This window comes from Eleutherodactylus coqui, chromosome 2 (genome assembly GCF_035609145.1).
Source record: "Eleutherodactylus coqui strain aEleCoq1 chromosome 2, aEleCoq1.hap1, whole genome shotgun sequence".
NCBI lineage: Eukaryota > Metazoa > Chordata > Amphibia > Anura > Eleutherodactylidae > Eleutherodactylus > Eleutherodactylus coqui.
This window is the reverse complement of record NC_089838.1, coordinates 244707239-244727389: the sequence shown is the minus strand read 5'-3', so window position 1 is coordinate 244727389 and position 20151 is coordinate 244707239. Positions and strand designations below refer to the sequence as shown.

Below are 20151 nucleotides of genomic sequence, written 5' to 3'. Positions count from 1 at the left end.
TGATATGCAGGTTTAGCAACAAAGCACTGATTTTGTAAGGCTGGGGGCTTGAGGTCCTTATATACCTAAACCCCCTTAGTACTGAAGCCTATTTGTGCTTTAATGACCAAATAATTTTTCAGTTGTCTTTATCGTCATATTTGAAAAGTCATGTGGCTATTTTGACTGAAGGATAAAAAAGTTATGGCTTTTAAAATGGGACAATAAAAATGTTATGGCTCCTAGAATACCGCGATACAAAAGCACATATTGGAAAAAAAGGACTATTAGTGTAGAAAAATAGAAAAGCATTTTCGCTGGGAAAGCGCAGCTTCAAAACCCGCAGCACTTAGGCACGGGTTTTAGGGGTGGCTTGGATGCATGCCTTCCGTTGCGGCTGGCGCTCGCATAGAGAGGAGTGTGGCCGCAACAGGGGGGAAAAAAAACTGACATGCTGCGGCCTGGGAATTCGCGCCACAGCGGCAGCTAGTGCCAGTTTTGGCGCGACGGATTGGCCCTCCCGTGTGGACGAGATTCTTGACAAATCCCGGGATTAGCGGCTGAAGGTGGATTTGCCGCAGCAAAATTCCGCACCGAATTTCCGTGGCAAATCTGCCCTGTGTGAACCCAGCCTAAAACTGAGCCCCAACCCCCAAAAATAAATAGTTCAATTTTGTTTTTTGTGAGCCAAGATAGGCAAAATTAGATTTTAAATATTGCTTATCACAACAAGCACAGGTTGTTAAATAATGCATTAACTTTTTTTTTTTTTTTTACACAAGTCATTTACAAACCCAGAAATACCAAATTTGTGATTTTTTTTTTACATGTATTTTTTTATTCATTTTTTCTTTTCTTGATTATTTTTGTACCTTTAGGAACATAGTATGTTAGGTTGAAAAAAGACATATGTCAATCCCATTCAGCCCATTTCCCTCCCAATGTTGAACCAGTGGAAGTGAACTTCTAGGTTATCATTTTTGATCATTCTTATAATACAATGTATTACTTGAGGTGACCGTAGAGGGCAGACCCAAAGGCCAATCTGCAAACCTCAGGGTGCAATAGAAACCCATTGGGACTCCTTTGCAGGGTTTTGATGGGTGACAGAGCGAGCCCCCTCCTACAGCCAGCCTTTTACCTGACACGGTCACATTGACGGCAGCATGTAAAGTGTTAAATATCGGGGATCGTGGTTTCTCTGGTCCCCACTGTTAGAGTAGCTGCTGAGCTGCCATCAGAGACCTATGCCTGGCTTCTGATGCACCACTGTGAAAAGGTGCATGCATCAGGATAAGGCCCCTTAACTACATATGGCATATGGGTCATCATTAAAGGGGTTAAAACCCTAATACCAATCCCTGCAGTTGACTCGAGAAAAGCAACAGAACAACACTGTATCAGATGTACTGCAATGTATATTATGGGAGCCTAAACAAGGAATACAAGTAGACAGCCTCTCATGACTTTATAAATACTGTTACTATAATGTAAATTAAGGTGAAAGTGTTCTGTTACATTCACCATCCGAGTACTTCTGCTGCATCGGCCATTGTCGTCTCCTTCCTGCTGCTAAGGATGGCCCTGTATGGTGTTATATAAACGCTATATGGGGCAGTCCTCAGCTGCCAGAGGGGGCCGAAAACAGAGAACTGAGCAGAAGTGCTCCGATGGTGAATGTGCTGGTACTCAACTATTGTGTAACTTACTTATTTACAAAACCATCATTATCAAGCTCTCAGAACATCTGTCCAGACCTAGGCAATACTCGGCTTAAAGCGGAGAAGCAGCACAAATCTCTCTGTCAAGATGGGCTTTTCTGCTTTTAAATGTAAACTATTAATGTTGTTAGGCAACGATTGCAAACAGAGATCTTAAAGATGGCAAAAATGTAAACATATTGAATGTATAATAGAAAGGTTGCATAACTTATGATGATTACGCCTTGATTGCGTTACTTAATGATAAATATGGCACTAAAATAAACATACAACATACATTGGCTTTTGTTTCTCACCATCAGTAGATAACCTTAAGACATAATGTCTAGACTGCTAGTTACTAATGTCTATTCACTGAGCAAAACTACTTGAATGCTTAAGATTTTAAACAATGTAACCCCTAAACAAAGGTTATTACATTTGTAGAATTTGACATACAGTCTGGTTAGGTAAGAAGGCATTCAAGTTACATGTATTTTGGAGTGTCTTCTCCTTTTCGAGCCACTGACTACTCATGTAGGGATTACAATGTAATTATTTGAAATTGGATTAGCTTGTCTTCAAGGTTTAGTGTACAGTATTTACCAACTGCTCTCTTAAAAAAGAAAGATTCTGATCTGAGACTTTCATGGCATATCCCCAGGATGGCAGGACCCAACTCCGAGTTCTGGTTGTTCAGGCTACTGCGCTCCCGCAGGGTTTTGAACGATAATTGTCCCATGTAAAAGCATGCAGAAACTAAACTACTGGAAGAGAATCGTCCTAGGTTCAGTTTTATGCATGCTTAAAAGCCAAACGCTACATCGTTCATTGTAAACAGCAGCAGTTCAGTACTGAACGGCCGCTGCTTATAGTGAATGTAGAGGAGCGTGAGGGAGACAAGTCTCCTCTTGCTGCCCGCCTCCTTGCTAGCTGTTCTATGAGCGATCCTTGCCCTGTGTAACAGTACGGGGGTGAGTATATGAGGAGACGAGTGTCGGGCATCGTTTACCCGACCCTTGTTACATGTAAAAGGGCCTTAACTCTACTTCTGGACCCCACAGCCCATGACTCGGCTGAATGTGCGGTTTTGGGTTTTTTTTGTACTTATGGAAACAACCAAGTGGTCTTCCCTATGTTGTCACTAACTCTCCTAGAGGTCAATGGAAGTTACAGACACAGCACAGTGAACTATGCCATTTCTGCAGCTCCTGAGTTCGGTAAATAGTGCAACGACGCAAGCTATGCCGTTTCCATACCTCCTGCTGACTTCTATGGGAGCTATGGAAATAGTACAGCAAAGCCCACTTGGCTGTTTCCGTAAGCTCTGACCACCCTATGATTCAGCCGGGCCAGGCATGGTGTGATGCGTAACTAGAGGTAGGTGTGGGCCTCAGTGGTGGGAATAGCATGAGACTTCCATTGCAGATCCTGTGTATAGATCATGAAAGTCTCAGGAGGGAATACCCTTTAGAATGCCCCTTCTGCTCCACATTATGCCCTCCTCTTGATACTGGTTAATCAAAATTCAACACATCAACTGTTATAAGCTGAATAATTGCTTGGTTGTGAGCTGGTTCTCCCCAACCAGCGCGAAAATCATTGTTGACTTCTTGCAGAGTGTAAACTCCATGTATAAGGTAAAGAGCTGAGCGAGAAGTCAGCGGTGATCTGCCCATCTAAACAGTCTGCACGGGCGCTAACAAGCCATCAATGACGTCACCGCTCATGCAGTTGTTTAGATGACTGTCGTCTTGTCTAAATGGGACATTATTCATAGTATTATCCCAACCGTTGATTCTGATTGGATCTACCGTACTGACAAAAATCAAATGCTTATAGCAAGGTTACGGTGATAAAAAAATATTTTGTCTGCTTAATTTAAGAGCAGGATACAGATTCTGAGATTGGCCTCAGATCGCCAATTAATAAGATCGTACATGATTAATTAAAAAAAAAAATGTATCATACCATAATACCTACATCGTATGCTAATTTTATATTTTTGCAACAAAGTTATTGGAACCTCAAGGAAATGACTAAGACATTTCTTACATATACAAGAAACACATTTTTAAATGCCAGAGCCAATGTCTTTCCTTTTAAAACATCTAGAAATTTTGTCCATCAGCATTTCTATGCTTGAGCAGTGTAGTGTCATTCAGGGTCAAGTTAAAATGTTACAACTTATACCACTGCTTAAAAATTACTTTAAAGTGATGGTTAAGTTGTACATTTAAAGGGAATCTCCCAACTCTAAGATGTATAGCACACAGAACTAGTAGTGAGTTCCCCATGACAACTTTCTTAGGCAGCTCTTCTGGTTAATCCACTTTTACATTGGTGTAGGGACCGTCTTCCCTGTAGATAAGGATGAGGACCCCTTGTTATAGTTGCAGTCGAAGATTACAGAGAGATCTGGGTTTAAATATAAATGCAATTATTTCGTATTTGTAAGCTAAATAACCCTAATTTTCATCATCATTAGAGCGTCGTGTGGCACAGAGTGTTAAGGTAGTAGAAATGCAGTCCTAAGCTCTCGCTCACGACTAGAGATGAGCGAGCGTACTCGTCCGAGCTTGATACTCGTTCGAGTATTAGGGTACTCGACATGCTCGTTACTCGAGACGAGTACCACGCGGTGTTCAAGTTACTTTCACTTTCTTCCCAGAAAATTTTGCGCCGTTTTCTGGCCAATAGTAACACAGGGAAGGCATTACAACTTCCTCCTGTGAAGTTCCAGCCCTATCCCACCCCCCTGCAGTGAGTGGCTGGGAAGATCAGGTGTCACCCGAGTATCTAAACTGGGGCCGGCCGCGGCTTGCCACAGATGCACGCTGAGAGACATTAGGGAAAGTGCCGTCCTGCTGTAGCTGCTATAGGGAGAGTGTTAGGCTGTTATCTTTGTCTTCAAGAACCCCAACGGTCCTTCTTAGGGCCACATCTGAATGTGTGCAGTACTGTTGAGGCTGCTTTTAGTAGTTTTGCACATTTTTTTTTTTTTGTATATCGGGCATGCAGACCATAGCATCCTCAGTCTACAGTCATTTTACTGAGTATAGGGGCAGTACTGGTGAGGCAGGGACAGTGGTACAGGGAAAGAGGTATACTGGCTATATAGGCAGTGGGCTTTTTCAAAAAAATTGGAAAAAAAAATCTTTGGGCTGCCTGTGACCATCTTCAGTTTACTGCGTGTCTGCTGGGGGTAGTAGTCACTCACTTATTACCCAGCTAGGTGTTACTGCAGCCTTGCGCATAATTTTTTCTGGCTGCACTGTGCTTTCAATAACCACAGTCATCCTCCAACAGGGAAATCCATATACAGGCTATATAGGCAGTGTGCTTTTTCCCAAAAAATGGAAAAAAATACATTATTTGGGCTGCCTGTGACTGTCTTCAGTTTACTGCGTGTCTGCTGGGGGTACTAGTAGTCGCTCATTATTACCCAGCTAAGCGTTACAGCAGGCTTGCACATAATTGTTTCCTGGCTCTGCTGTGTCCGTTACATGATCACCGTCATCCCGCCAGAGGGAAACAGTATACATATATACGCTGCATACGGTGTCTGTCTGGTTTTTCACCTCACCATTTTAAACAATTGAAGTAAAATACTTAAGGCCTACCACTGGCCTTTGGCCACTTGACTGGTTCTGCGCTGTGAATTCCAGTAGCTCAGTCATACGCACCTAGGTCTCACTACAGGTTTGCGCATAATTGTTTCCTGGCTCTGCTGTGCGCTCCGTAAGCGAAGTCAGCCTCCAACCACAGGCCAATAAGCGGCACATTTAATTACAGTGTTCTGTTTCTGCTCTACTCGTAATACACCATGCTGAGGGGTAGGGGTAGGCCTAGAGGACGTGCTCCCCCTATACTGCTGCTAGTGATATGTTACTGGGGCCTGTCTAGACTGCAACTACTACTGAAATGGAACTAATACTGTGCTCCCCCTATACTGCTGCTAGTGATATGTTACTGGGGCCTGTCCAGACTGCTACTACTACTCAAATGGAACTAATACTGTGCTCCCCCTATACTGCTGCTAGTGATATGTTACTGGGGCCTGTCTTGACTGCTACTATTACTGAAATGGAACTAATACTGTGCTCCCCCTATACTGCTGCTAGTGATATGTTACTGGGGCCTGTCCAGACTGCTACTACTACTGAAATGGAACTAATACTGTGCTCCCCCTATACTGCTGCTAGTGATATGTTACTGGGGCCTGTCCCTAATGCTACCGCTGAAATGTTACCAATTCTGGGCTCTGCCTATACCGCTGCTAATGCTATGTCACTGGGGTGTGGAAACGGAGGCTTCCCAAAGACATGATGGCGGAGAGGCCATTTCCCACCAACGCGGTTACTGTTAAGGTGCATATAACCAAGGACACGTGGAGAGGACACGTACTGCCTCAAAAACATCCCCCTCCTCCTCCAACAATGAAAACATTCTTGGCAAATACCTTTGCATTGGTCCGTCTGGTGGCAGTCCAAGAATTTCACCTTTAACGACACAACAAGAGAGCCCCCCCCCCACCATGGCCCAACTAAATAAAACCGCGCTACTAGGTCCGCAGTCGCGACCACATTCCCACCAATGCGGTTACTGTTACTGTACATATTACCAGTGTGACTGGGGCATGCACTGTGGGCCGAAGCCCACCTGTATTGTATCTGACGTTAGCTCTGCTGAGCAGGGCACTGCAATGGGATACATTTATGTACCGCCGGTAGGTTCCAGGGAGCCACCCATGCTGTGGGTCCACAGGAACTTCACATTACGGATTTGTACCTGCCAGTGTCTATGTATTAAAAACCCCAGTCAGACTGGGTCATGCAGTGTGGGCCGAAGCCCACCTGCATTTAATCTGACGTTACCTCAGCTGTGCTGGGCACTGCAATGGGATTTGTTTATGTACCGCCGGTGGGTTTCAGGGAGCCACCCATGCTTTGGGTCCACACGGACTTCACATTAGGGAGTTGTACCTGCCTGTGTCTACTTATAAAAAAAACCCCAGTCTGACTGGGGCATGCAGTGTGGGCCGAAGCCCACCTGCATTTAATCTGACGTTACCTCAGCCGTGCTGGGCAATGCAATGGGATTTATGTAACGCCGGTGGCTTCCTGGGACCCACCCATGCTGTCAGTCCACACGGAGTTGTACCTGCCTGTGTCTACTTATAAAGAACCACAGTCTGACTGGGGCATGCAGTGTGGGCCGAAGCCCACCTGTATTTAATCTGACGTTAGCTCTACTATCCGGGGCACTGCATTGGGACAAACTACAGGAGCAATACAGCGCTAATGAGACATGCACAGCTACGCTAGCATTGGAGTCTGCTGTAGGCACGCGATTGCTGAGGGTTTGTGCAGAGGCCTATATCCTGGGTGCAGTGAAAGTCCGCTTCCAGCCTAGGATTGCTGAAGCTGTGGGCCGAAGCCTATGACATGGGCGTGGTGCAAGTCTGCCATGTTTGGCTGCTCAGATCAATTTTTGGTTCATGTCTTGGGTTTCCTAGGACCCACCTATGCTGTTGGTGCAAACTTAGTTCCCATTGCGGTGTTTGACCCGTCTGGCACAAAGGCACTGACTGACTTGGGTAGGGGGCAGAGCGCAGACGGCTTTCCCCTTGCAGTGTGGATTAAGCTATGCGACACCTTGACAGAATGAATACTGTGTGGCACATGGATTCCCCATTGCTATGCCCATGTTTGCAGCTCCTGACGGAGGTGGCACAGGATTGGAGTTCTCATTGCTTCTGTACAGCATTGTGGGCTATCGCCCCGCCCCTTTTAAAGAGGGTCGCTGCCTGGCCGTGCCAACCCTCTGCAGTGTGTGCCTCCGGTTCCTCCTCATGGCAGACGCACTTATAAATAGACATGAGGGTGGTGTGGCTATGAGGCCAGCGTGTGGCATGAGGGCAGCTGAAGGCTGCGCAGGGACACTTTGGTGTGCGCTGTGGACACTGGGTCGTGCGGGGGGGGGGGGGGTTGGGCAGCATGTAACCCAGGAGAAGTGGCAGCGGAGTGTCATGCAGGCAGTGATTGTGCTTTGTTGGAGGTAGTGTGGTGCTTAGCTAAAGTATGCCTTGCTAATGAGGGTTTTTCAGAAGTAAAAATTGTTGGGGGGGGGGGGGCACTCTTGCCGCTATTGTGGCTTAATAGTGGGACCTGGGAACTTGAGATGCAGCCCAACATGTAGCCCCTCACCTGCCCTATCCGTTTCTGTGTCGTTCCCATCACTTTCTTGAATTTCCCAGATTTTCACAAATGAAAACCTTAGCGAGCATCGGCGATATACAAAAATGCTCGAGTCGCCCATTGACTTCAATGGGGTTCGTTACTCGAAACGAACCCTCGAGCATCGCGGGAAGTTCGACTCGAGTAACAAGCACCCGAGCATTTTGGTGCTCGCTCATCTCTACTCACGACCTGAAGGTTACAAACTCAATCTTTGTATGGTTCAGGTAGCTGGCTCAAGGTTAACTCAGCCTTCCATCCCTTTGAGGTCGGTGGAGGGGTAATAAATAAATTACCTGAAAGCACGGCGGAATAAGTTGGCACTCTGCAAATAAGATTTGTTTACTTTATTTTATTGCAGTCCTTCTGTTCTATTTATTACTTTTGCTACCCGCCTTTGAACCTCCTCAAGCACTACTAGGTTTTTCTTGTGCACTGGGGCTCTAAACTGTACACAGTATTTAATGTTGTGTTTGAGTAGGGATTCGTCAAATGTTAAAGCTACAGTATGTTATTGTCATGTGCACCTATGCCTCTTAACACCCTATGTTATCTGCCTTGTTACAATTAAACGATTTGTCCAGTTTTAAACTATTGATGATCTCCTCTTACGCTGCGCTTAGACGTAACTATTACTGTTCAATCAAACTAAATTGATGATAATCGTTCAGTTTAAATAAGTACTTTTCAGTCTAGTTTCCGCATGACTAAAAATCATCGTTGGATCGTTTACTTCTTGTTGCATTTAAACACCACTCGCTGAGTTTCACGTAGGAATGTGAAACACCAAAACGAGAAGTGAACGATTCTAAACGATGAACTGCCTCTCTAAACAGGCCGAACGAGCGTGAACGAGTTAGTGAGAACGTCACCAGCTCGTTCTAACAAGAATGGGCTCATCTAAAAGGATAGGCTATTAGTAGTAGATCAGCGAGGCGCTGCGTCCCGGTATCTCCACCAATCAGCTGTTCGCTAGGCCAGTGTGCTTGTGCACCGAGCTGATTTCTGCAAGAAGGAAACAACTCTGATGTGAATGGGAACTTTGAACGTAATGCCAAACCTGACCACTGTAGTGGTAACAGGGCTGTCTGCATTCTGCAGATATCAGCTTAGTGCATGAGCGCACAGGTCTGCAAATATCTGATCTGTGGTGTTCCTGGGCGGCAAACCTCTCTGATCTACTATTAGTGGCTTATCCTCAGGATAGATCATCAATACTTTGCAACTGGACAATCCCTTTAAATTTATAGTGAACTAGAATTCCCAAGTTCTTTTCCATATCAGTTTTACCCAGTGGTTTCCAGTTTAGTGTGTAATGGTGACATGTGCAGAACCTTACATTTATCAGTTTACAAGCATCATCAATAAATATATTAAATGCAGCCCAATACTGTCCGCTGTGGTACTCCACTACCGCGTTTCCCCGAAAATAAGACAGTGTCTTAAACCTTTTTGAACAAAAATTAATATAACTTTTTTACATGTATAGCTGCCTGGACACTATTTAAATTAACTGTTAGCAGGGCTTAATTTTGGAGTAGGGCTTCTATTTCAAGCATCCTCAAAAAGCCTGAAACATCATTTTGCATCCTCAAAAATTCTGAAAAATCATGCTATGTCTTATTTTCAGGGAAACAGGGTAGTAATTGTGATCCAATCAGAGTACGTACTGTTAGTAATAAAAAAGAAATATGGGAGTTATTAAGTCAATTACCCACTTACACACATTTTCCCCCAGCCCAAGTAGTCTCATTTTATGTGTTAACCTTTTATTCGGAAAAATCAAGATATAGGATATCCAACGACTTACACAAGTCCAGCTTAAAACTTACCTCCTCATAGAAGCAGATCAGATTGATTTGACAAGACTGACCCCCCATAAGTCCATGCTGATATTAAGTTAAATAGCTATTTTCTTTAAAGAATTCTAGGATGGCAGGTCAAAAAAATCCTGCAAACATTCTAACCACAATAGACATTAGTCTTAACAGTCTCTAGTTTCCAAGATCACTTTCTAACCTCTTTTTGAATATTGGCATTACATTTATATGTGCCAACCCTGTAGAACAGACTGTTATGAAGGAATACTTACACCTTAGCAGCCTATGAATGCAAACGATTGTTCTCATTCACTCACTGCAAACCAACATCTTTAAAAAAAAAAAGTGAGAAGTTGAAACAAAGCGTATTAGAAAGTTGTAGAACTTTTCATTTATATTCCAATTAAACTTTATTACCCTAAAACTGTAAACGCATTTAATGTAAATATATTCTAACTGTACAGAGCAGAAGTCATTATGGTAGGGCTTGCAGCTAAATTTGTCCCATCCACTTGACGGTCCTGTCTCCTGCATCAGTACAGCTGACCTATAATAGCATACCTGTCTTAATAGAGCAAACAAGCAACAAGGGCGGTTGAAAACGAGAGTACAGGGCCGGGCAGCTTAGAGTTATTTTTGGCAAAAAGCTTTTTATAAAAGCGACATGTTAAAGCCTTCCTAAGACGTAGCTTGTGCGCACACCTAAGTTGTGTAACTGGTTTAGGGCAATGACTGGCACTTAATTTACTTTTAGAAAGAACGATCATTAAAAAAAAAAATCATTCAAATTAAGGAAAGTGAACAATAATCGTTAAGTCTAAACGCGAGCCAACGACAAACGAGAATCATTCGCTTCTCGTTCAGTTTCTGCAGGCTCGCTCACTTATCGTTCCATTTAAAACACTGATCATTCAGTGTTTCACATAGTGAATGGGAAATACTGAACAAGAAGTGAATGATTTTTGTTGAACGAGTCAACAATGAATCTGCCCGTTTAAACCAGCTGAACATGAGCGAATGAGCTGGTGATGATATCACTGGCTTGTTCACTCATCAAACGAGATTGTTTCGTCTAAAAGGATACTTAAGTCCCTTTTACCTGGGCCAACAGTTGTTTAAATGATTGCATGAGACCTGACATTACCGCTTAGGTCATTAGCGCTCGTGTAGAGTGTTTATACTAAGAGACATCGCTGGCTTCTTGCTCAGCACTTCACTTTCTATGTGATGTGCTGAGCAGCGAGCGTTTACACGCAATGAGAAGCCAGCGACAGATTGTTTTTTTTTTCACTGACTGAAAGTCAGCAATAAACCACCGCGAACCAACAAGCAAATTTTCCGAGCATTATTGCTCAAATTTGTGCTTTGAACGAATTTGGAGCTATCGTTATGTGTAAACGGGCCATTAATTAAACAGGGCTTTTAGTCCTACTCATAAAGGCATTACACATTTTAAGATACCAGATGTTTATCAATTGATTACAGGTGTCCTCATTAAATGGTACGAGCATCTTTGCTTTGAAGTTTTTTGTATTGCTCATTTGCTACCTAGATGCGACAATAAGCAACTTTCTAAAATAGTCTTTATTAAAGGGCTATTCCCATCTCAGGAATCCTATTTTAATGTGTTTGAAATTGCAAAACAATGCATAAGATGTTTATTTCCAAAATGCTCCGTTCTCCAGATATTACAGATATTGATTCCTCTTGCCTCTGGTTATTTACCGCTTGTTGCAGGGAAACAGGCAACCACTTCCTTGGATTGATAACAGAGCACAATAGTAGCTGGTGGCTGGACGAAAGCTGCGTGCATGAGTCCGAGATCCCAGCCATCAGATTTGGATGAAAGAAATGCGTAAGGCCAGCCTCCTCTGCTGTTTATTTCCATAGAAGAGGTGTTTCTGTTTCCCTGGCCGAGGAATCAATATCTGGAGAACAGAGAGATTTGAAAAGAAACAACTTATGGGCGAATACATCGTTTTTGTGGTTTTGAACACATTGAAATAGGATTACTGATATGGGAATACCCCTTTTTAGAATTTCCTAGCATTTCATTGCTGTAGCCTGTAATGCTTTCATACTATTGGTTGCTCTGCTTCTTACATTCACCTGACAGTACATGGCTTGTGGCTCTGTAGGCTCTTTCCCTGTTAGAGATAGCTCCAGGAAGAATAAGGAGGATGTACACAGCCGATCAGAGTGTGGAGGCTGGGGAATAATCCAAGTCTTCAGGGAGGGCAGATCACACAGGATGCTGATATGGACTAAACCACACAAGGCGGTTTGTAGGAAGAGGAAGAAAAGATCACATGGAACTATAGGAGTGTAGAGAGAAAAGACCCCACAGAAAACTCTGCAGGGAAATTCATATTCCTTGGTGACAGTGTATGTAAGCACAAGGAAGAAGAGAATCATCATGGGCTTTATAATGGGAAAATCTGTGCTGAGGCTGTACCAATTCATGAGAGCTAGTGAAGGCAGCAGCATCCTGGCCATACATACGTCACAACCAGCATGCATAACTGTGAGGGGCATATCCACATGAGAAAAGTCTGAAACTGGGAGCAGGTTGCAAACTGCATTATCAGGGGGTCTGAAAACCTATTAGGAAATGAAGATTGCAGCCTAAAACCTAGTACAATTTAAGTCAAGGTAACCACTATCACATGTAAAAAAAAAAAAAATATATATATATTTTTTTTTCTTCATGACAAAGGGGTGCATAGGTTTTGAACTATGGCTTATTATTGAGAGAAGTCCACATAACCCTTGGTTGTTCAGTATCGAAATGTAAAAAGCTAAATACCTAAAGGGTTATATTGATTGATATTTCATTTACAGGCAGTCAGTTAATGGAATCAACAAATCAAGTCATCCACACACGTAATTTATACCTTGCTTTTAATGTTACCCAGTTCATTTATTAGGAAACAGAAAACAATCAAGCATCCACAGGATGGAAAACAGAAATACTACAAGAATATTTTCTAGCCTAACAAATATCCAGTTTTTATATATCCGTATATATAAATAAATCACACACCTATAAAAATGTGTAAAACTAAATAAATATATAGTGTTACATTCCCTTGTAACTTATTTCCTATGAAGATCAGTGTGGCAATGAAATATGGCTATAGATATTTAGACAAAAAAAAAAAAACAAGCAAAAACATAAAAACAATCATTTGCTTTAGGCTCTGCTCACATGACCATTGTGGCTACCATTTATAATGGAAACCACACCCTGTGCCCGATTCATAACATGACAGCCACCAGCGGCAGCTAATGAAGGCCACTGACATAATGGGATTATTAAGTCCATTTTACACACAACGAGTAAGGTAATCTTTTGAGCGATAATTGCTGCGTGTAAATGTGCCCATTTTTCACTTTTCTGGCGAACGATGATTTTATGTTTGGCATAAAATCCATTGTTTCGCAAAAGAGCTGATAGCAGGGGCTTAACGCTGTGTTCTCCACAGGGAGCGCTGATAACATTGTCTCAGCTGCAGCCCCGCAGTAGAAAAAAAACAGAATGTATCCAGAGAACAGACCGCCCGCTGTTCTCTGAATATAGCTCCCAGCAGCTCACACGCATTAAAAACTACTAATTGACATTAGTACTAATTAGTAGTCCATGCAAAATGATCGCTCAAAAGCCATCTTTTGAGCGATCATCTTTGTGTGTAAATGGGCCCTTAGAGATCTTCTGGTCGACTCAGCGCTATTTTTCATGCCAAAAACTATAGAATCTGTAAGTCTCCGGCACAAATAGAACGAAGCCCTGTATTGGTACTGAAGGAGTAACTTTGTCTTGTTATCCCATCGGCTATGCAAGTATAAAAGAATTTATCCACACTTACAGCCAAGAGGTTACTCCCTAAATGAGGTTGAAAATGGCTTTCAGGTCCAAAACGCAGGGAATGCTATTTGTCACTTGTATAAGCTGGCATAACACAAGGTGCAAATAGATATTTTAGGTCGTTTCTGCTGAAAGCTGCCAGTAACATTTCTACATTCCTCCTTTGCTTTTGGTGTGCAGTCTACTCAATCGTTAGCTGAATCACTAAGACATTTACCTACCATCATAAAATATATATATATATATATATATATATATATATATATATATATAATTGTTTTTTTTTCTCTTTAAACTGTCACAATTCTATAATAACCTATTTTCTGAATACCATTAATGAGATACCAATAATGAAACAGTCCAGAGCTTGAGATGAAACAGTATAGCTTGAGATGACGATAAGTATCAGGGCCAAGAACCCAGCACATGTTGGCCTCTTATACCAAGTGAGAGAGGTTGGGGACCTTGATGTTGATGTCACCAATATTTATATTTCGTGGCAATTCTGGCAAGTTCATACTCTTCACTGCCGAAACCGCTCTGGCTGGAGCTGCGGAGAATCCAGTCTGAAAACAGAAGTAAGTTTCATGTAAGAAAAAAAAAAAGAAAGTCACCACAAGATAATCAAATTACAATAGAAAAATCCTCTCAGGACTGCCAACTGCAAAGGGAACCCAACATCTCAGAACATTCCACTTCCCAAAAGGTGTTGCCTGATGAAGATTTCATGGGGTCTGAACATCTGAGTTTTTTCAGCCTGCTGTATGTACACTCTCCCATGGACCTCTATGCAATTAAAACAAAAAAGTTTTAATGGAAAAGTTTTTCCTTTAAGCCTGCCCTAAGCCCACAAAGAATTTAGTTATATATTGTGTTAGAAATGGCACCTCATACCCAGTAAATGAGAGAATAAATTTAAGAGAGACACTCTGGTGAGATTTTTTTTCCATTATGCAACTAGTCCCCCAATAAATCAGTCAGCTACTATTACCTTGTTTAGTTATTCCTTTTTAGCTGAAACGTCCTGGAGTGGTCCTCAGGTTAGTCATGTGATCTCAGTCTGTTCACCTGAGAATTACTTGGCTTTACGTTCGCTCAAAAAGTCAGCTTTTTCAGAGAGCATAATTCCTGTATGATGCACCCTTCCGCACAAAATGCTTAGAGGGGGACACAGACAATTGTATCATAGTTACTGGTGATGACTAGAGGCTCCTGTCACACAGTTATAATGAAGGAGATGATAGTTTAGCCTCCTGACTGCATACATATGGTCCGTAGCGGTTGTTATGCATGTATACAGGTGTAGTGATAATCACACTGCCCTCCCAGCAGGCAGAAATAGTACAGGTGCTAGCTGCTCATGTGATGCTTTATTAAATGTATCATGAGATTATTGAAAGTACAGAATGGAGAAAGAAAGAAGGGAGAAATCTCAACATCAGACAGGAGACTGCACTGAATGGAAGTTACTGCAATATACATAGGAGACCTCCAGAGTGTGACAGACAATCAGATGAGGGGGTGCAGGGATGGAAAAATGTTTTATCTGAAGTTGCCTTTAAGAACACTAGTCAGGACACATAGGACTGTGTGATTGAACCTTTTCTGAGGATGAAGTTTTACACCTCTAATATATGACCCATCTCTATGTAGCAGTTTTACAACTTATATAAAAACAGACAATAAATGCCTTTTGGGAGCCACACTAAAAAGGTAGCTGCAATTCAGGAGCCTCAGTCATGGAAGCATAGGAGACTGGCCCACATTTATATGCCACGCTAGAACAAAGCTAGTTATGAACTCAAGATGATCCTCTGTTCTCAGACAACGTTAAGGCCCATTAAGACACAACAATTACCGCTCAAAAATTGCTCAAAGCCATCTTCTGAGTGATAATCGCTTTGTGTAACTGCACTGACATCGTACAGTTTTCACTAAACCATCGCTCATCATTGTCTTTCAGCGTGCTGAAAGACAACGATAAGTCTTATCAGGTATTCAACATTTGAGCGATCATCTTGCGATGTAAATGACAACGATTATCGCTCAAAAGTCGCTCCAAAGACATCTTTTGAGCGATAATCGTTGGGTCTAAATGGGCCTTTAGACTGGGGTCACAGTGCACTTCAGAGTGTACCCAGACTTTTCACCTCGGGGTTCCATCTGAATCACTGAAAACATTCAAATGGAACTCCGAATGGAGACATAGGGTTCCATTACTGAAATAGAGTATAGTCGACTACGCCAATCTGTCTCCAAAACAGCGAGGAACGGAAACCATGTCAAATAAAGACCTCAACAGTCTCCATTTGACTAATGAAAGCCTATGGTACCATTGGGATGCCAATTTTGGCAATTTACACAGAACTCCAAGAAGGAAAGACTGGCAGGACACTGAAATGCAGTATGAACGCAGTTTAATCCTAAATTGCTCCAAATATCTATGCTCACGGCAGATTGCTCTGATAGTAAGGATACACCGAATCTATACACAGCATCTTGGCTCCATTGAGCCAACATTTAGTGAGGCATCATAGCCCCCTGAATCCCACCCAAACAAAATTGACAGTTCAGGACTCAAGTATTTTAACAGTTCTGATTTAGTCATCATAAAACCAACCTGGATACTTGGCATGTGGTGACAGCTTCCTATTTGTAGCATATGTGTGTCTCAACACCAACAAACTAATATACCCAGAAACAAATTAAGTCTATTTTTCTGATGAAATATAACTGGTTATTTAGACTGTAAGACCCCTCTGTAGTGTTTTCTGTCAGACTCTACAGAGAATGTTATAAGTCGCAGAATGGCAAGGCAAAAAAAAAAGTAAAAATGAGTCATAAGAACAACTGGCAAAGGGCCGATATGTTACTGGAACAGAAGCTCCCACTTCCTGGTGTTTCGAACTTAATCCAGGTTAAAAATAAGGACCAGCATGTTGTTAAAAGTAATAATACAGAAAGTCTATTGTATTGGGTGCACAGAGACCCCAATGAACCAAGAGACATGCAGACTGAAGTGTAAAATATATTATGCAAGCCCCAAGGCTTACATGGACCAAAATACCAGAGACCAACCGGGCCACAAATACTGGGCAGATTAACAGACCACAGCCGTTCTTACTGGAAAGTAATACTGTTACAACTGTTTTTCACAATCCAATGAGAGACACCAGCTTCCAGATCTTTTATGTAAACTGTCAAACAGCCCCAATTCCTTGAAAAAAAAATAGAAAATTTCCAAAATGAGTAGCATTTGTTGTTTTATTTAGTTACAATTTGTGGTCTAGTTTTGTTACAGTTTCTGTATATTTGTGGTCAAATGTTTAAGATTGACACACATTTTCATTTTCACAAAATTAGCCGCTTCAATATTTTTTAGCTTTAAAGGGGTTGTCCCGTGAAATCAAGTGGGGTTATACAACTTCTGTATGGCCATATTAATGCACTTTGTAATGTACATCGTGCATTAAATATGAGCCATACAGAAGTTATACACTTACCCACTCCGTTGCTGGCTTCCCCGTCTCCATGGCTCCGACTAATTTCTGCATCTTCTGGCTTCTTTAGACACGCTTGCGCTGTCCGCTCTTATGCTCTGTTGAATGGGGCCGCTCCGGCGTGCTTGCGCCGGAGAGCTGGTCTGCGCATCGTCATCGTAGCTCCGCCTCCGTCACGTGGTGCCGATCAGCCAATTAGGTGGCTGTAATCGGCAGTGGAACGCAAGACATCCACGGTGCACCATGGGAGAAGACCCGCGGTGCACCATGGGAGAAAACCGCGGTGCATCCTTGGGAAAGGACCGGCGGCCATCTTTAAAAGAAGAAAATAAGAAACTGCCCGAACGGGGATGCAGGTAAGCGTTTTTTTTTTTAAATAACAAAGGGATTGTTTTTAACGGGGCACAATGTGGGGGTAGGTAGAAAAAAAATTTTTTTGATTTCGCCGCGGGACAGCCCCTTTAAGTCAGATGGTTCTATGGTATACTGATATTCAATTATAAGCATTTCATGCGTTTTTAAACTTTTGACAAACTTCATCAAGTTTAGGCAAAGATTTAATATTTACAGTGCTGATCCTTCCCCCCACCCGCCCAAGGCTTCTGCAATTCACCCTGGATATCAGCTTCTGGGCCAAATCCTGAATGATGGCAATCTAGTCAGTGCTTGGGGTTTATCACGATTTTCTGTGGTTTTGTTTGTCCACCTGCTGAGATCTGGGGAGTTTCCTGGCCTTGGACCCAAAATGTCAATGTTTTGTTAACGAAGACGCTTGGTTATCACTTTTTCCTTGTTACATGCTGCTCCATCATGCTGGAAAAAGCATTGTTCATCACAAAATTGCTCCCGGATGGTTGGGAGCGAGAACATGGCAAAGCTTTCCTATTGGCATGACAGCGAGCTTATGGTGGCGCTCACCTTTTCTTCTCCAGAAGATCATTCTTCAAGATGTCCCAAACCTTCTTAAGGGGACTTAATCAGTCCAATCCCTGTACTTCCTGCAGAGCGTCAGTCTGTTCCTGATACTTTTCTTGGAAAGAAGTGGCTTCTTTGCTGCTCTTCTTGACACCTGGCAGCTTCTGAAAGCCTTTGCTTCACTGTGTGTGCAGATGGACTGACACCTGCCCGCTGCCCCTCCTGAGCATCCCTGCACCGATGCTGAACTGATCCTGTAGCTGAATCCTCTTCAGGAGATGGTCTTGGCACTTGCTGGACTTTATTGGGCGCCCTAAAGCCTTCTCCACAGCAACTGAACCTCTCTCCTTGAAGTTCTTGATTCGATAAATGGTTAATTTAGGAACAATCTTACAAACAGCAATGTTCTTGCCTGTAAAACCATTTTGATGCAAAGCAATGATGACTGCATTTTCTCAGGAGTAACCATGGTAAACAGAAGACGACAATGATTTCAAGAATCAACCCCCTATTAAAGCAACCAGTCTGCGCTTATAATTCAATCAGCATGACAGTGTGATATCAGCAACCTTGCGCTCACCAACACTTTCTCCTGAGCGAATGACAAGATCACTAAATTGTTAGCAGGCCATTTTGTGTCAGGTTTGAAATTCTGCGAAAATGGGGTTTTTGTGACGAAGTTAAATTTCCATGGCAAAGAATGACTTTGGAGTTTATTGCGAGTCATCTGATTACTCTTCATAACAATCAAGTTAATGCAATTTTACAAAAATGTTGGTTTTCACAAAGGTTTATAGTAGCAGTCTCAAAACTTTTGGCCAAGACTGTAGTTTATTAGTTTCTGCCAGAGACAAAAAGCAGAATGGATTCCTATAGTTTTTGTGTGATTTGGAATTTCAACAATAAGCAATTCCCAGCTCTATAGAGCATCTTCACTGCCATCTTAGCTACATGATATGCACACATTGCATACTGTATTGGCTGTATATGAGGGCTGGACAAACCCAGGAACTGAGAAGTCAATGACCACATTTACTGTATGTATGTTGGCAATATTCTCTGTACAGAATTGCAGAAAATGCCATTACTGCCTAATGGGCTGACAATCTAATTTTCCCATCTTACATACATCTGAGCTAATTCCACAGGAAGCCAATAAACCTGTTATGTTTTTGGAATTTGTAAACTGCAATACACTGAGGAAACCCCTACAAACGTTAAGCTGGAGTTGACCTTGGTTAATGAAACAGAATGCCGAAGCTGTAAGGTAATCATGTTAGCCATACCGTCACGGTGCTGTATACAGCTTTTGACTAGACAAAAATGGACAAATCAAATGATAGGTAAACAGAAAATTGAGAGGAATTCTACTGTTAGCATGAACAACAATTTCCTGGTTTGATATTTGCCATGATTTTAACATTTTTTTCCCGCACAGCCGTGATTTTGGCTTGCATTACGACCGCGGTGAATGAAGTCCATGAAAGTAAATGGACTTTCATTGATCCGTTCACATTACCATGTAATAAATGTGTCTGGGTACGCGAGAAAAAGTTCCCAGCATGCTCCATTTCTCGGGGTACCACGCAGCGCCAGATACGATGTCATGCGCAATGCACTTGCTGCTATACGCAGTCTCTGCCGGCTCACACAGATTGGTAAAGTCGTGTGAGACTCCCGTAGCGTTTTACGGATTCGGTACACCTTTGCATTCTTTAGTTTCTGGAAATTAAGACTTTTTGTATTTTGTTTTCATTAAAAATTCCCGAACGTTTGATTTCTACACTAGTATTATTTTCCAAGGGGCTTCAGACTAAACTAACCGTTCACCCCCAACCTGCTCCTGTGTTGTGAACCTGCATTCCTTGCCTCTCCACTGAGCCATTATTAAGGGCTGTATAACAGTGCTGGGGTATGGTGGAGGAGGAGAGCAGAGTCGAGAAAGAGGGGAAGGAGGGCCAAGCTTGTGTATTCATGAGAGAGACCAGCTGATCAGTGCTGGCAATGCCCCCCCAAGATAGAGATTTGAATTGTAGGAGAGCCGCCTGCAAGGCTTTCTAAATGCATGGAAAACTCAGTGCAACAAACAGATAAATGCATCATTATTTTCAACAGGGACTTAACCGAACTCAC

General features: G+C 42.5%; 1 protein-coding gene across 2 annotated transcripts in view; it reads right to left on the bottom strand.

Annotated features, from left to right (window-relative positions):
* Window positions 1-12622: 12622 nt before the first annotated feature.
* AP3S2 (adaptor related protein complex 3 subunit sigma 2) overlaps window positions 12623-20151 on the bottom strand; it is a 40198-nt gene continuing 32669 nt past the window's right edge. For both annotated transcript variants that reach the window (XM_066592769.1, XM_066592768.1), the window contains one exon: window positions 12623-14169. In XM_066592769.1, the coding sequence (XP_066448866.1) occupies window positions 14041-14169 (129 nt within the window). In that variant the 3' untranslated portion in view covers window positions 12623-14040. The remainder of the gene's footprint in view (window positions 14170-20151) is intronic.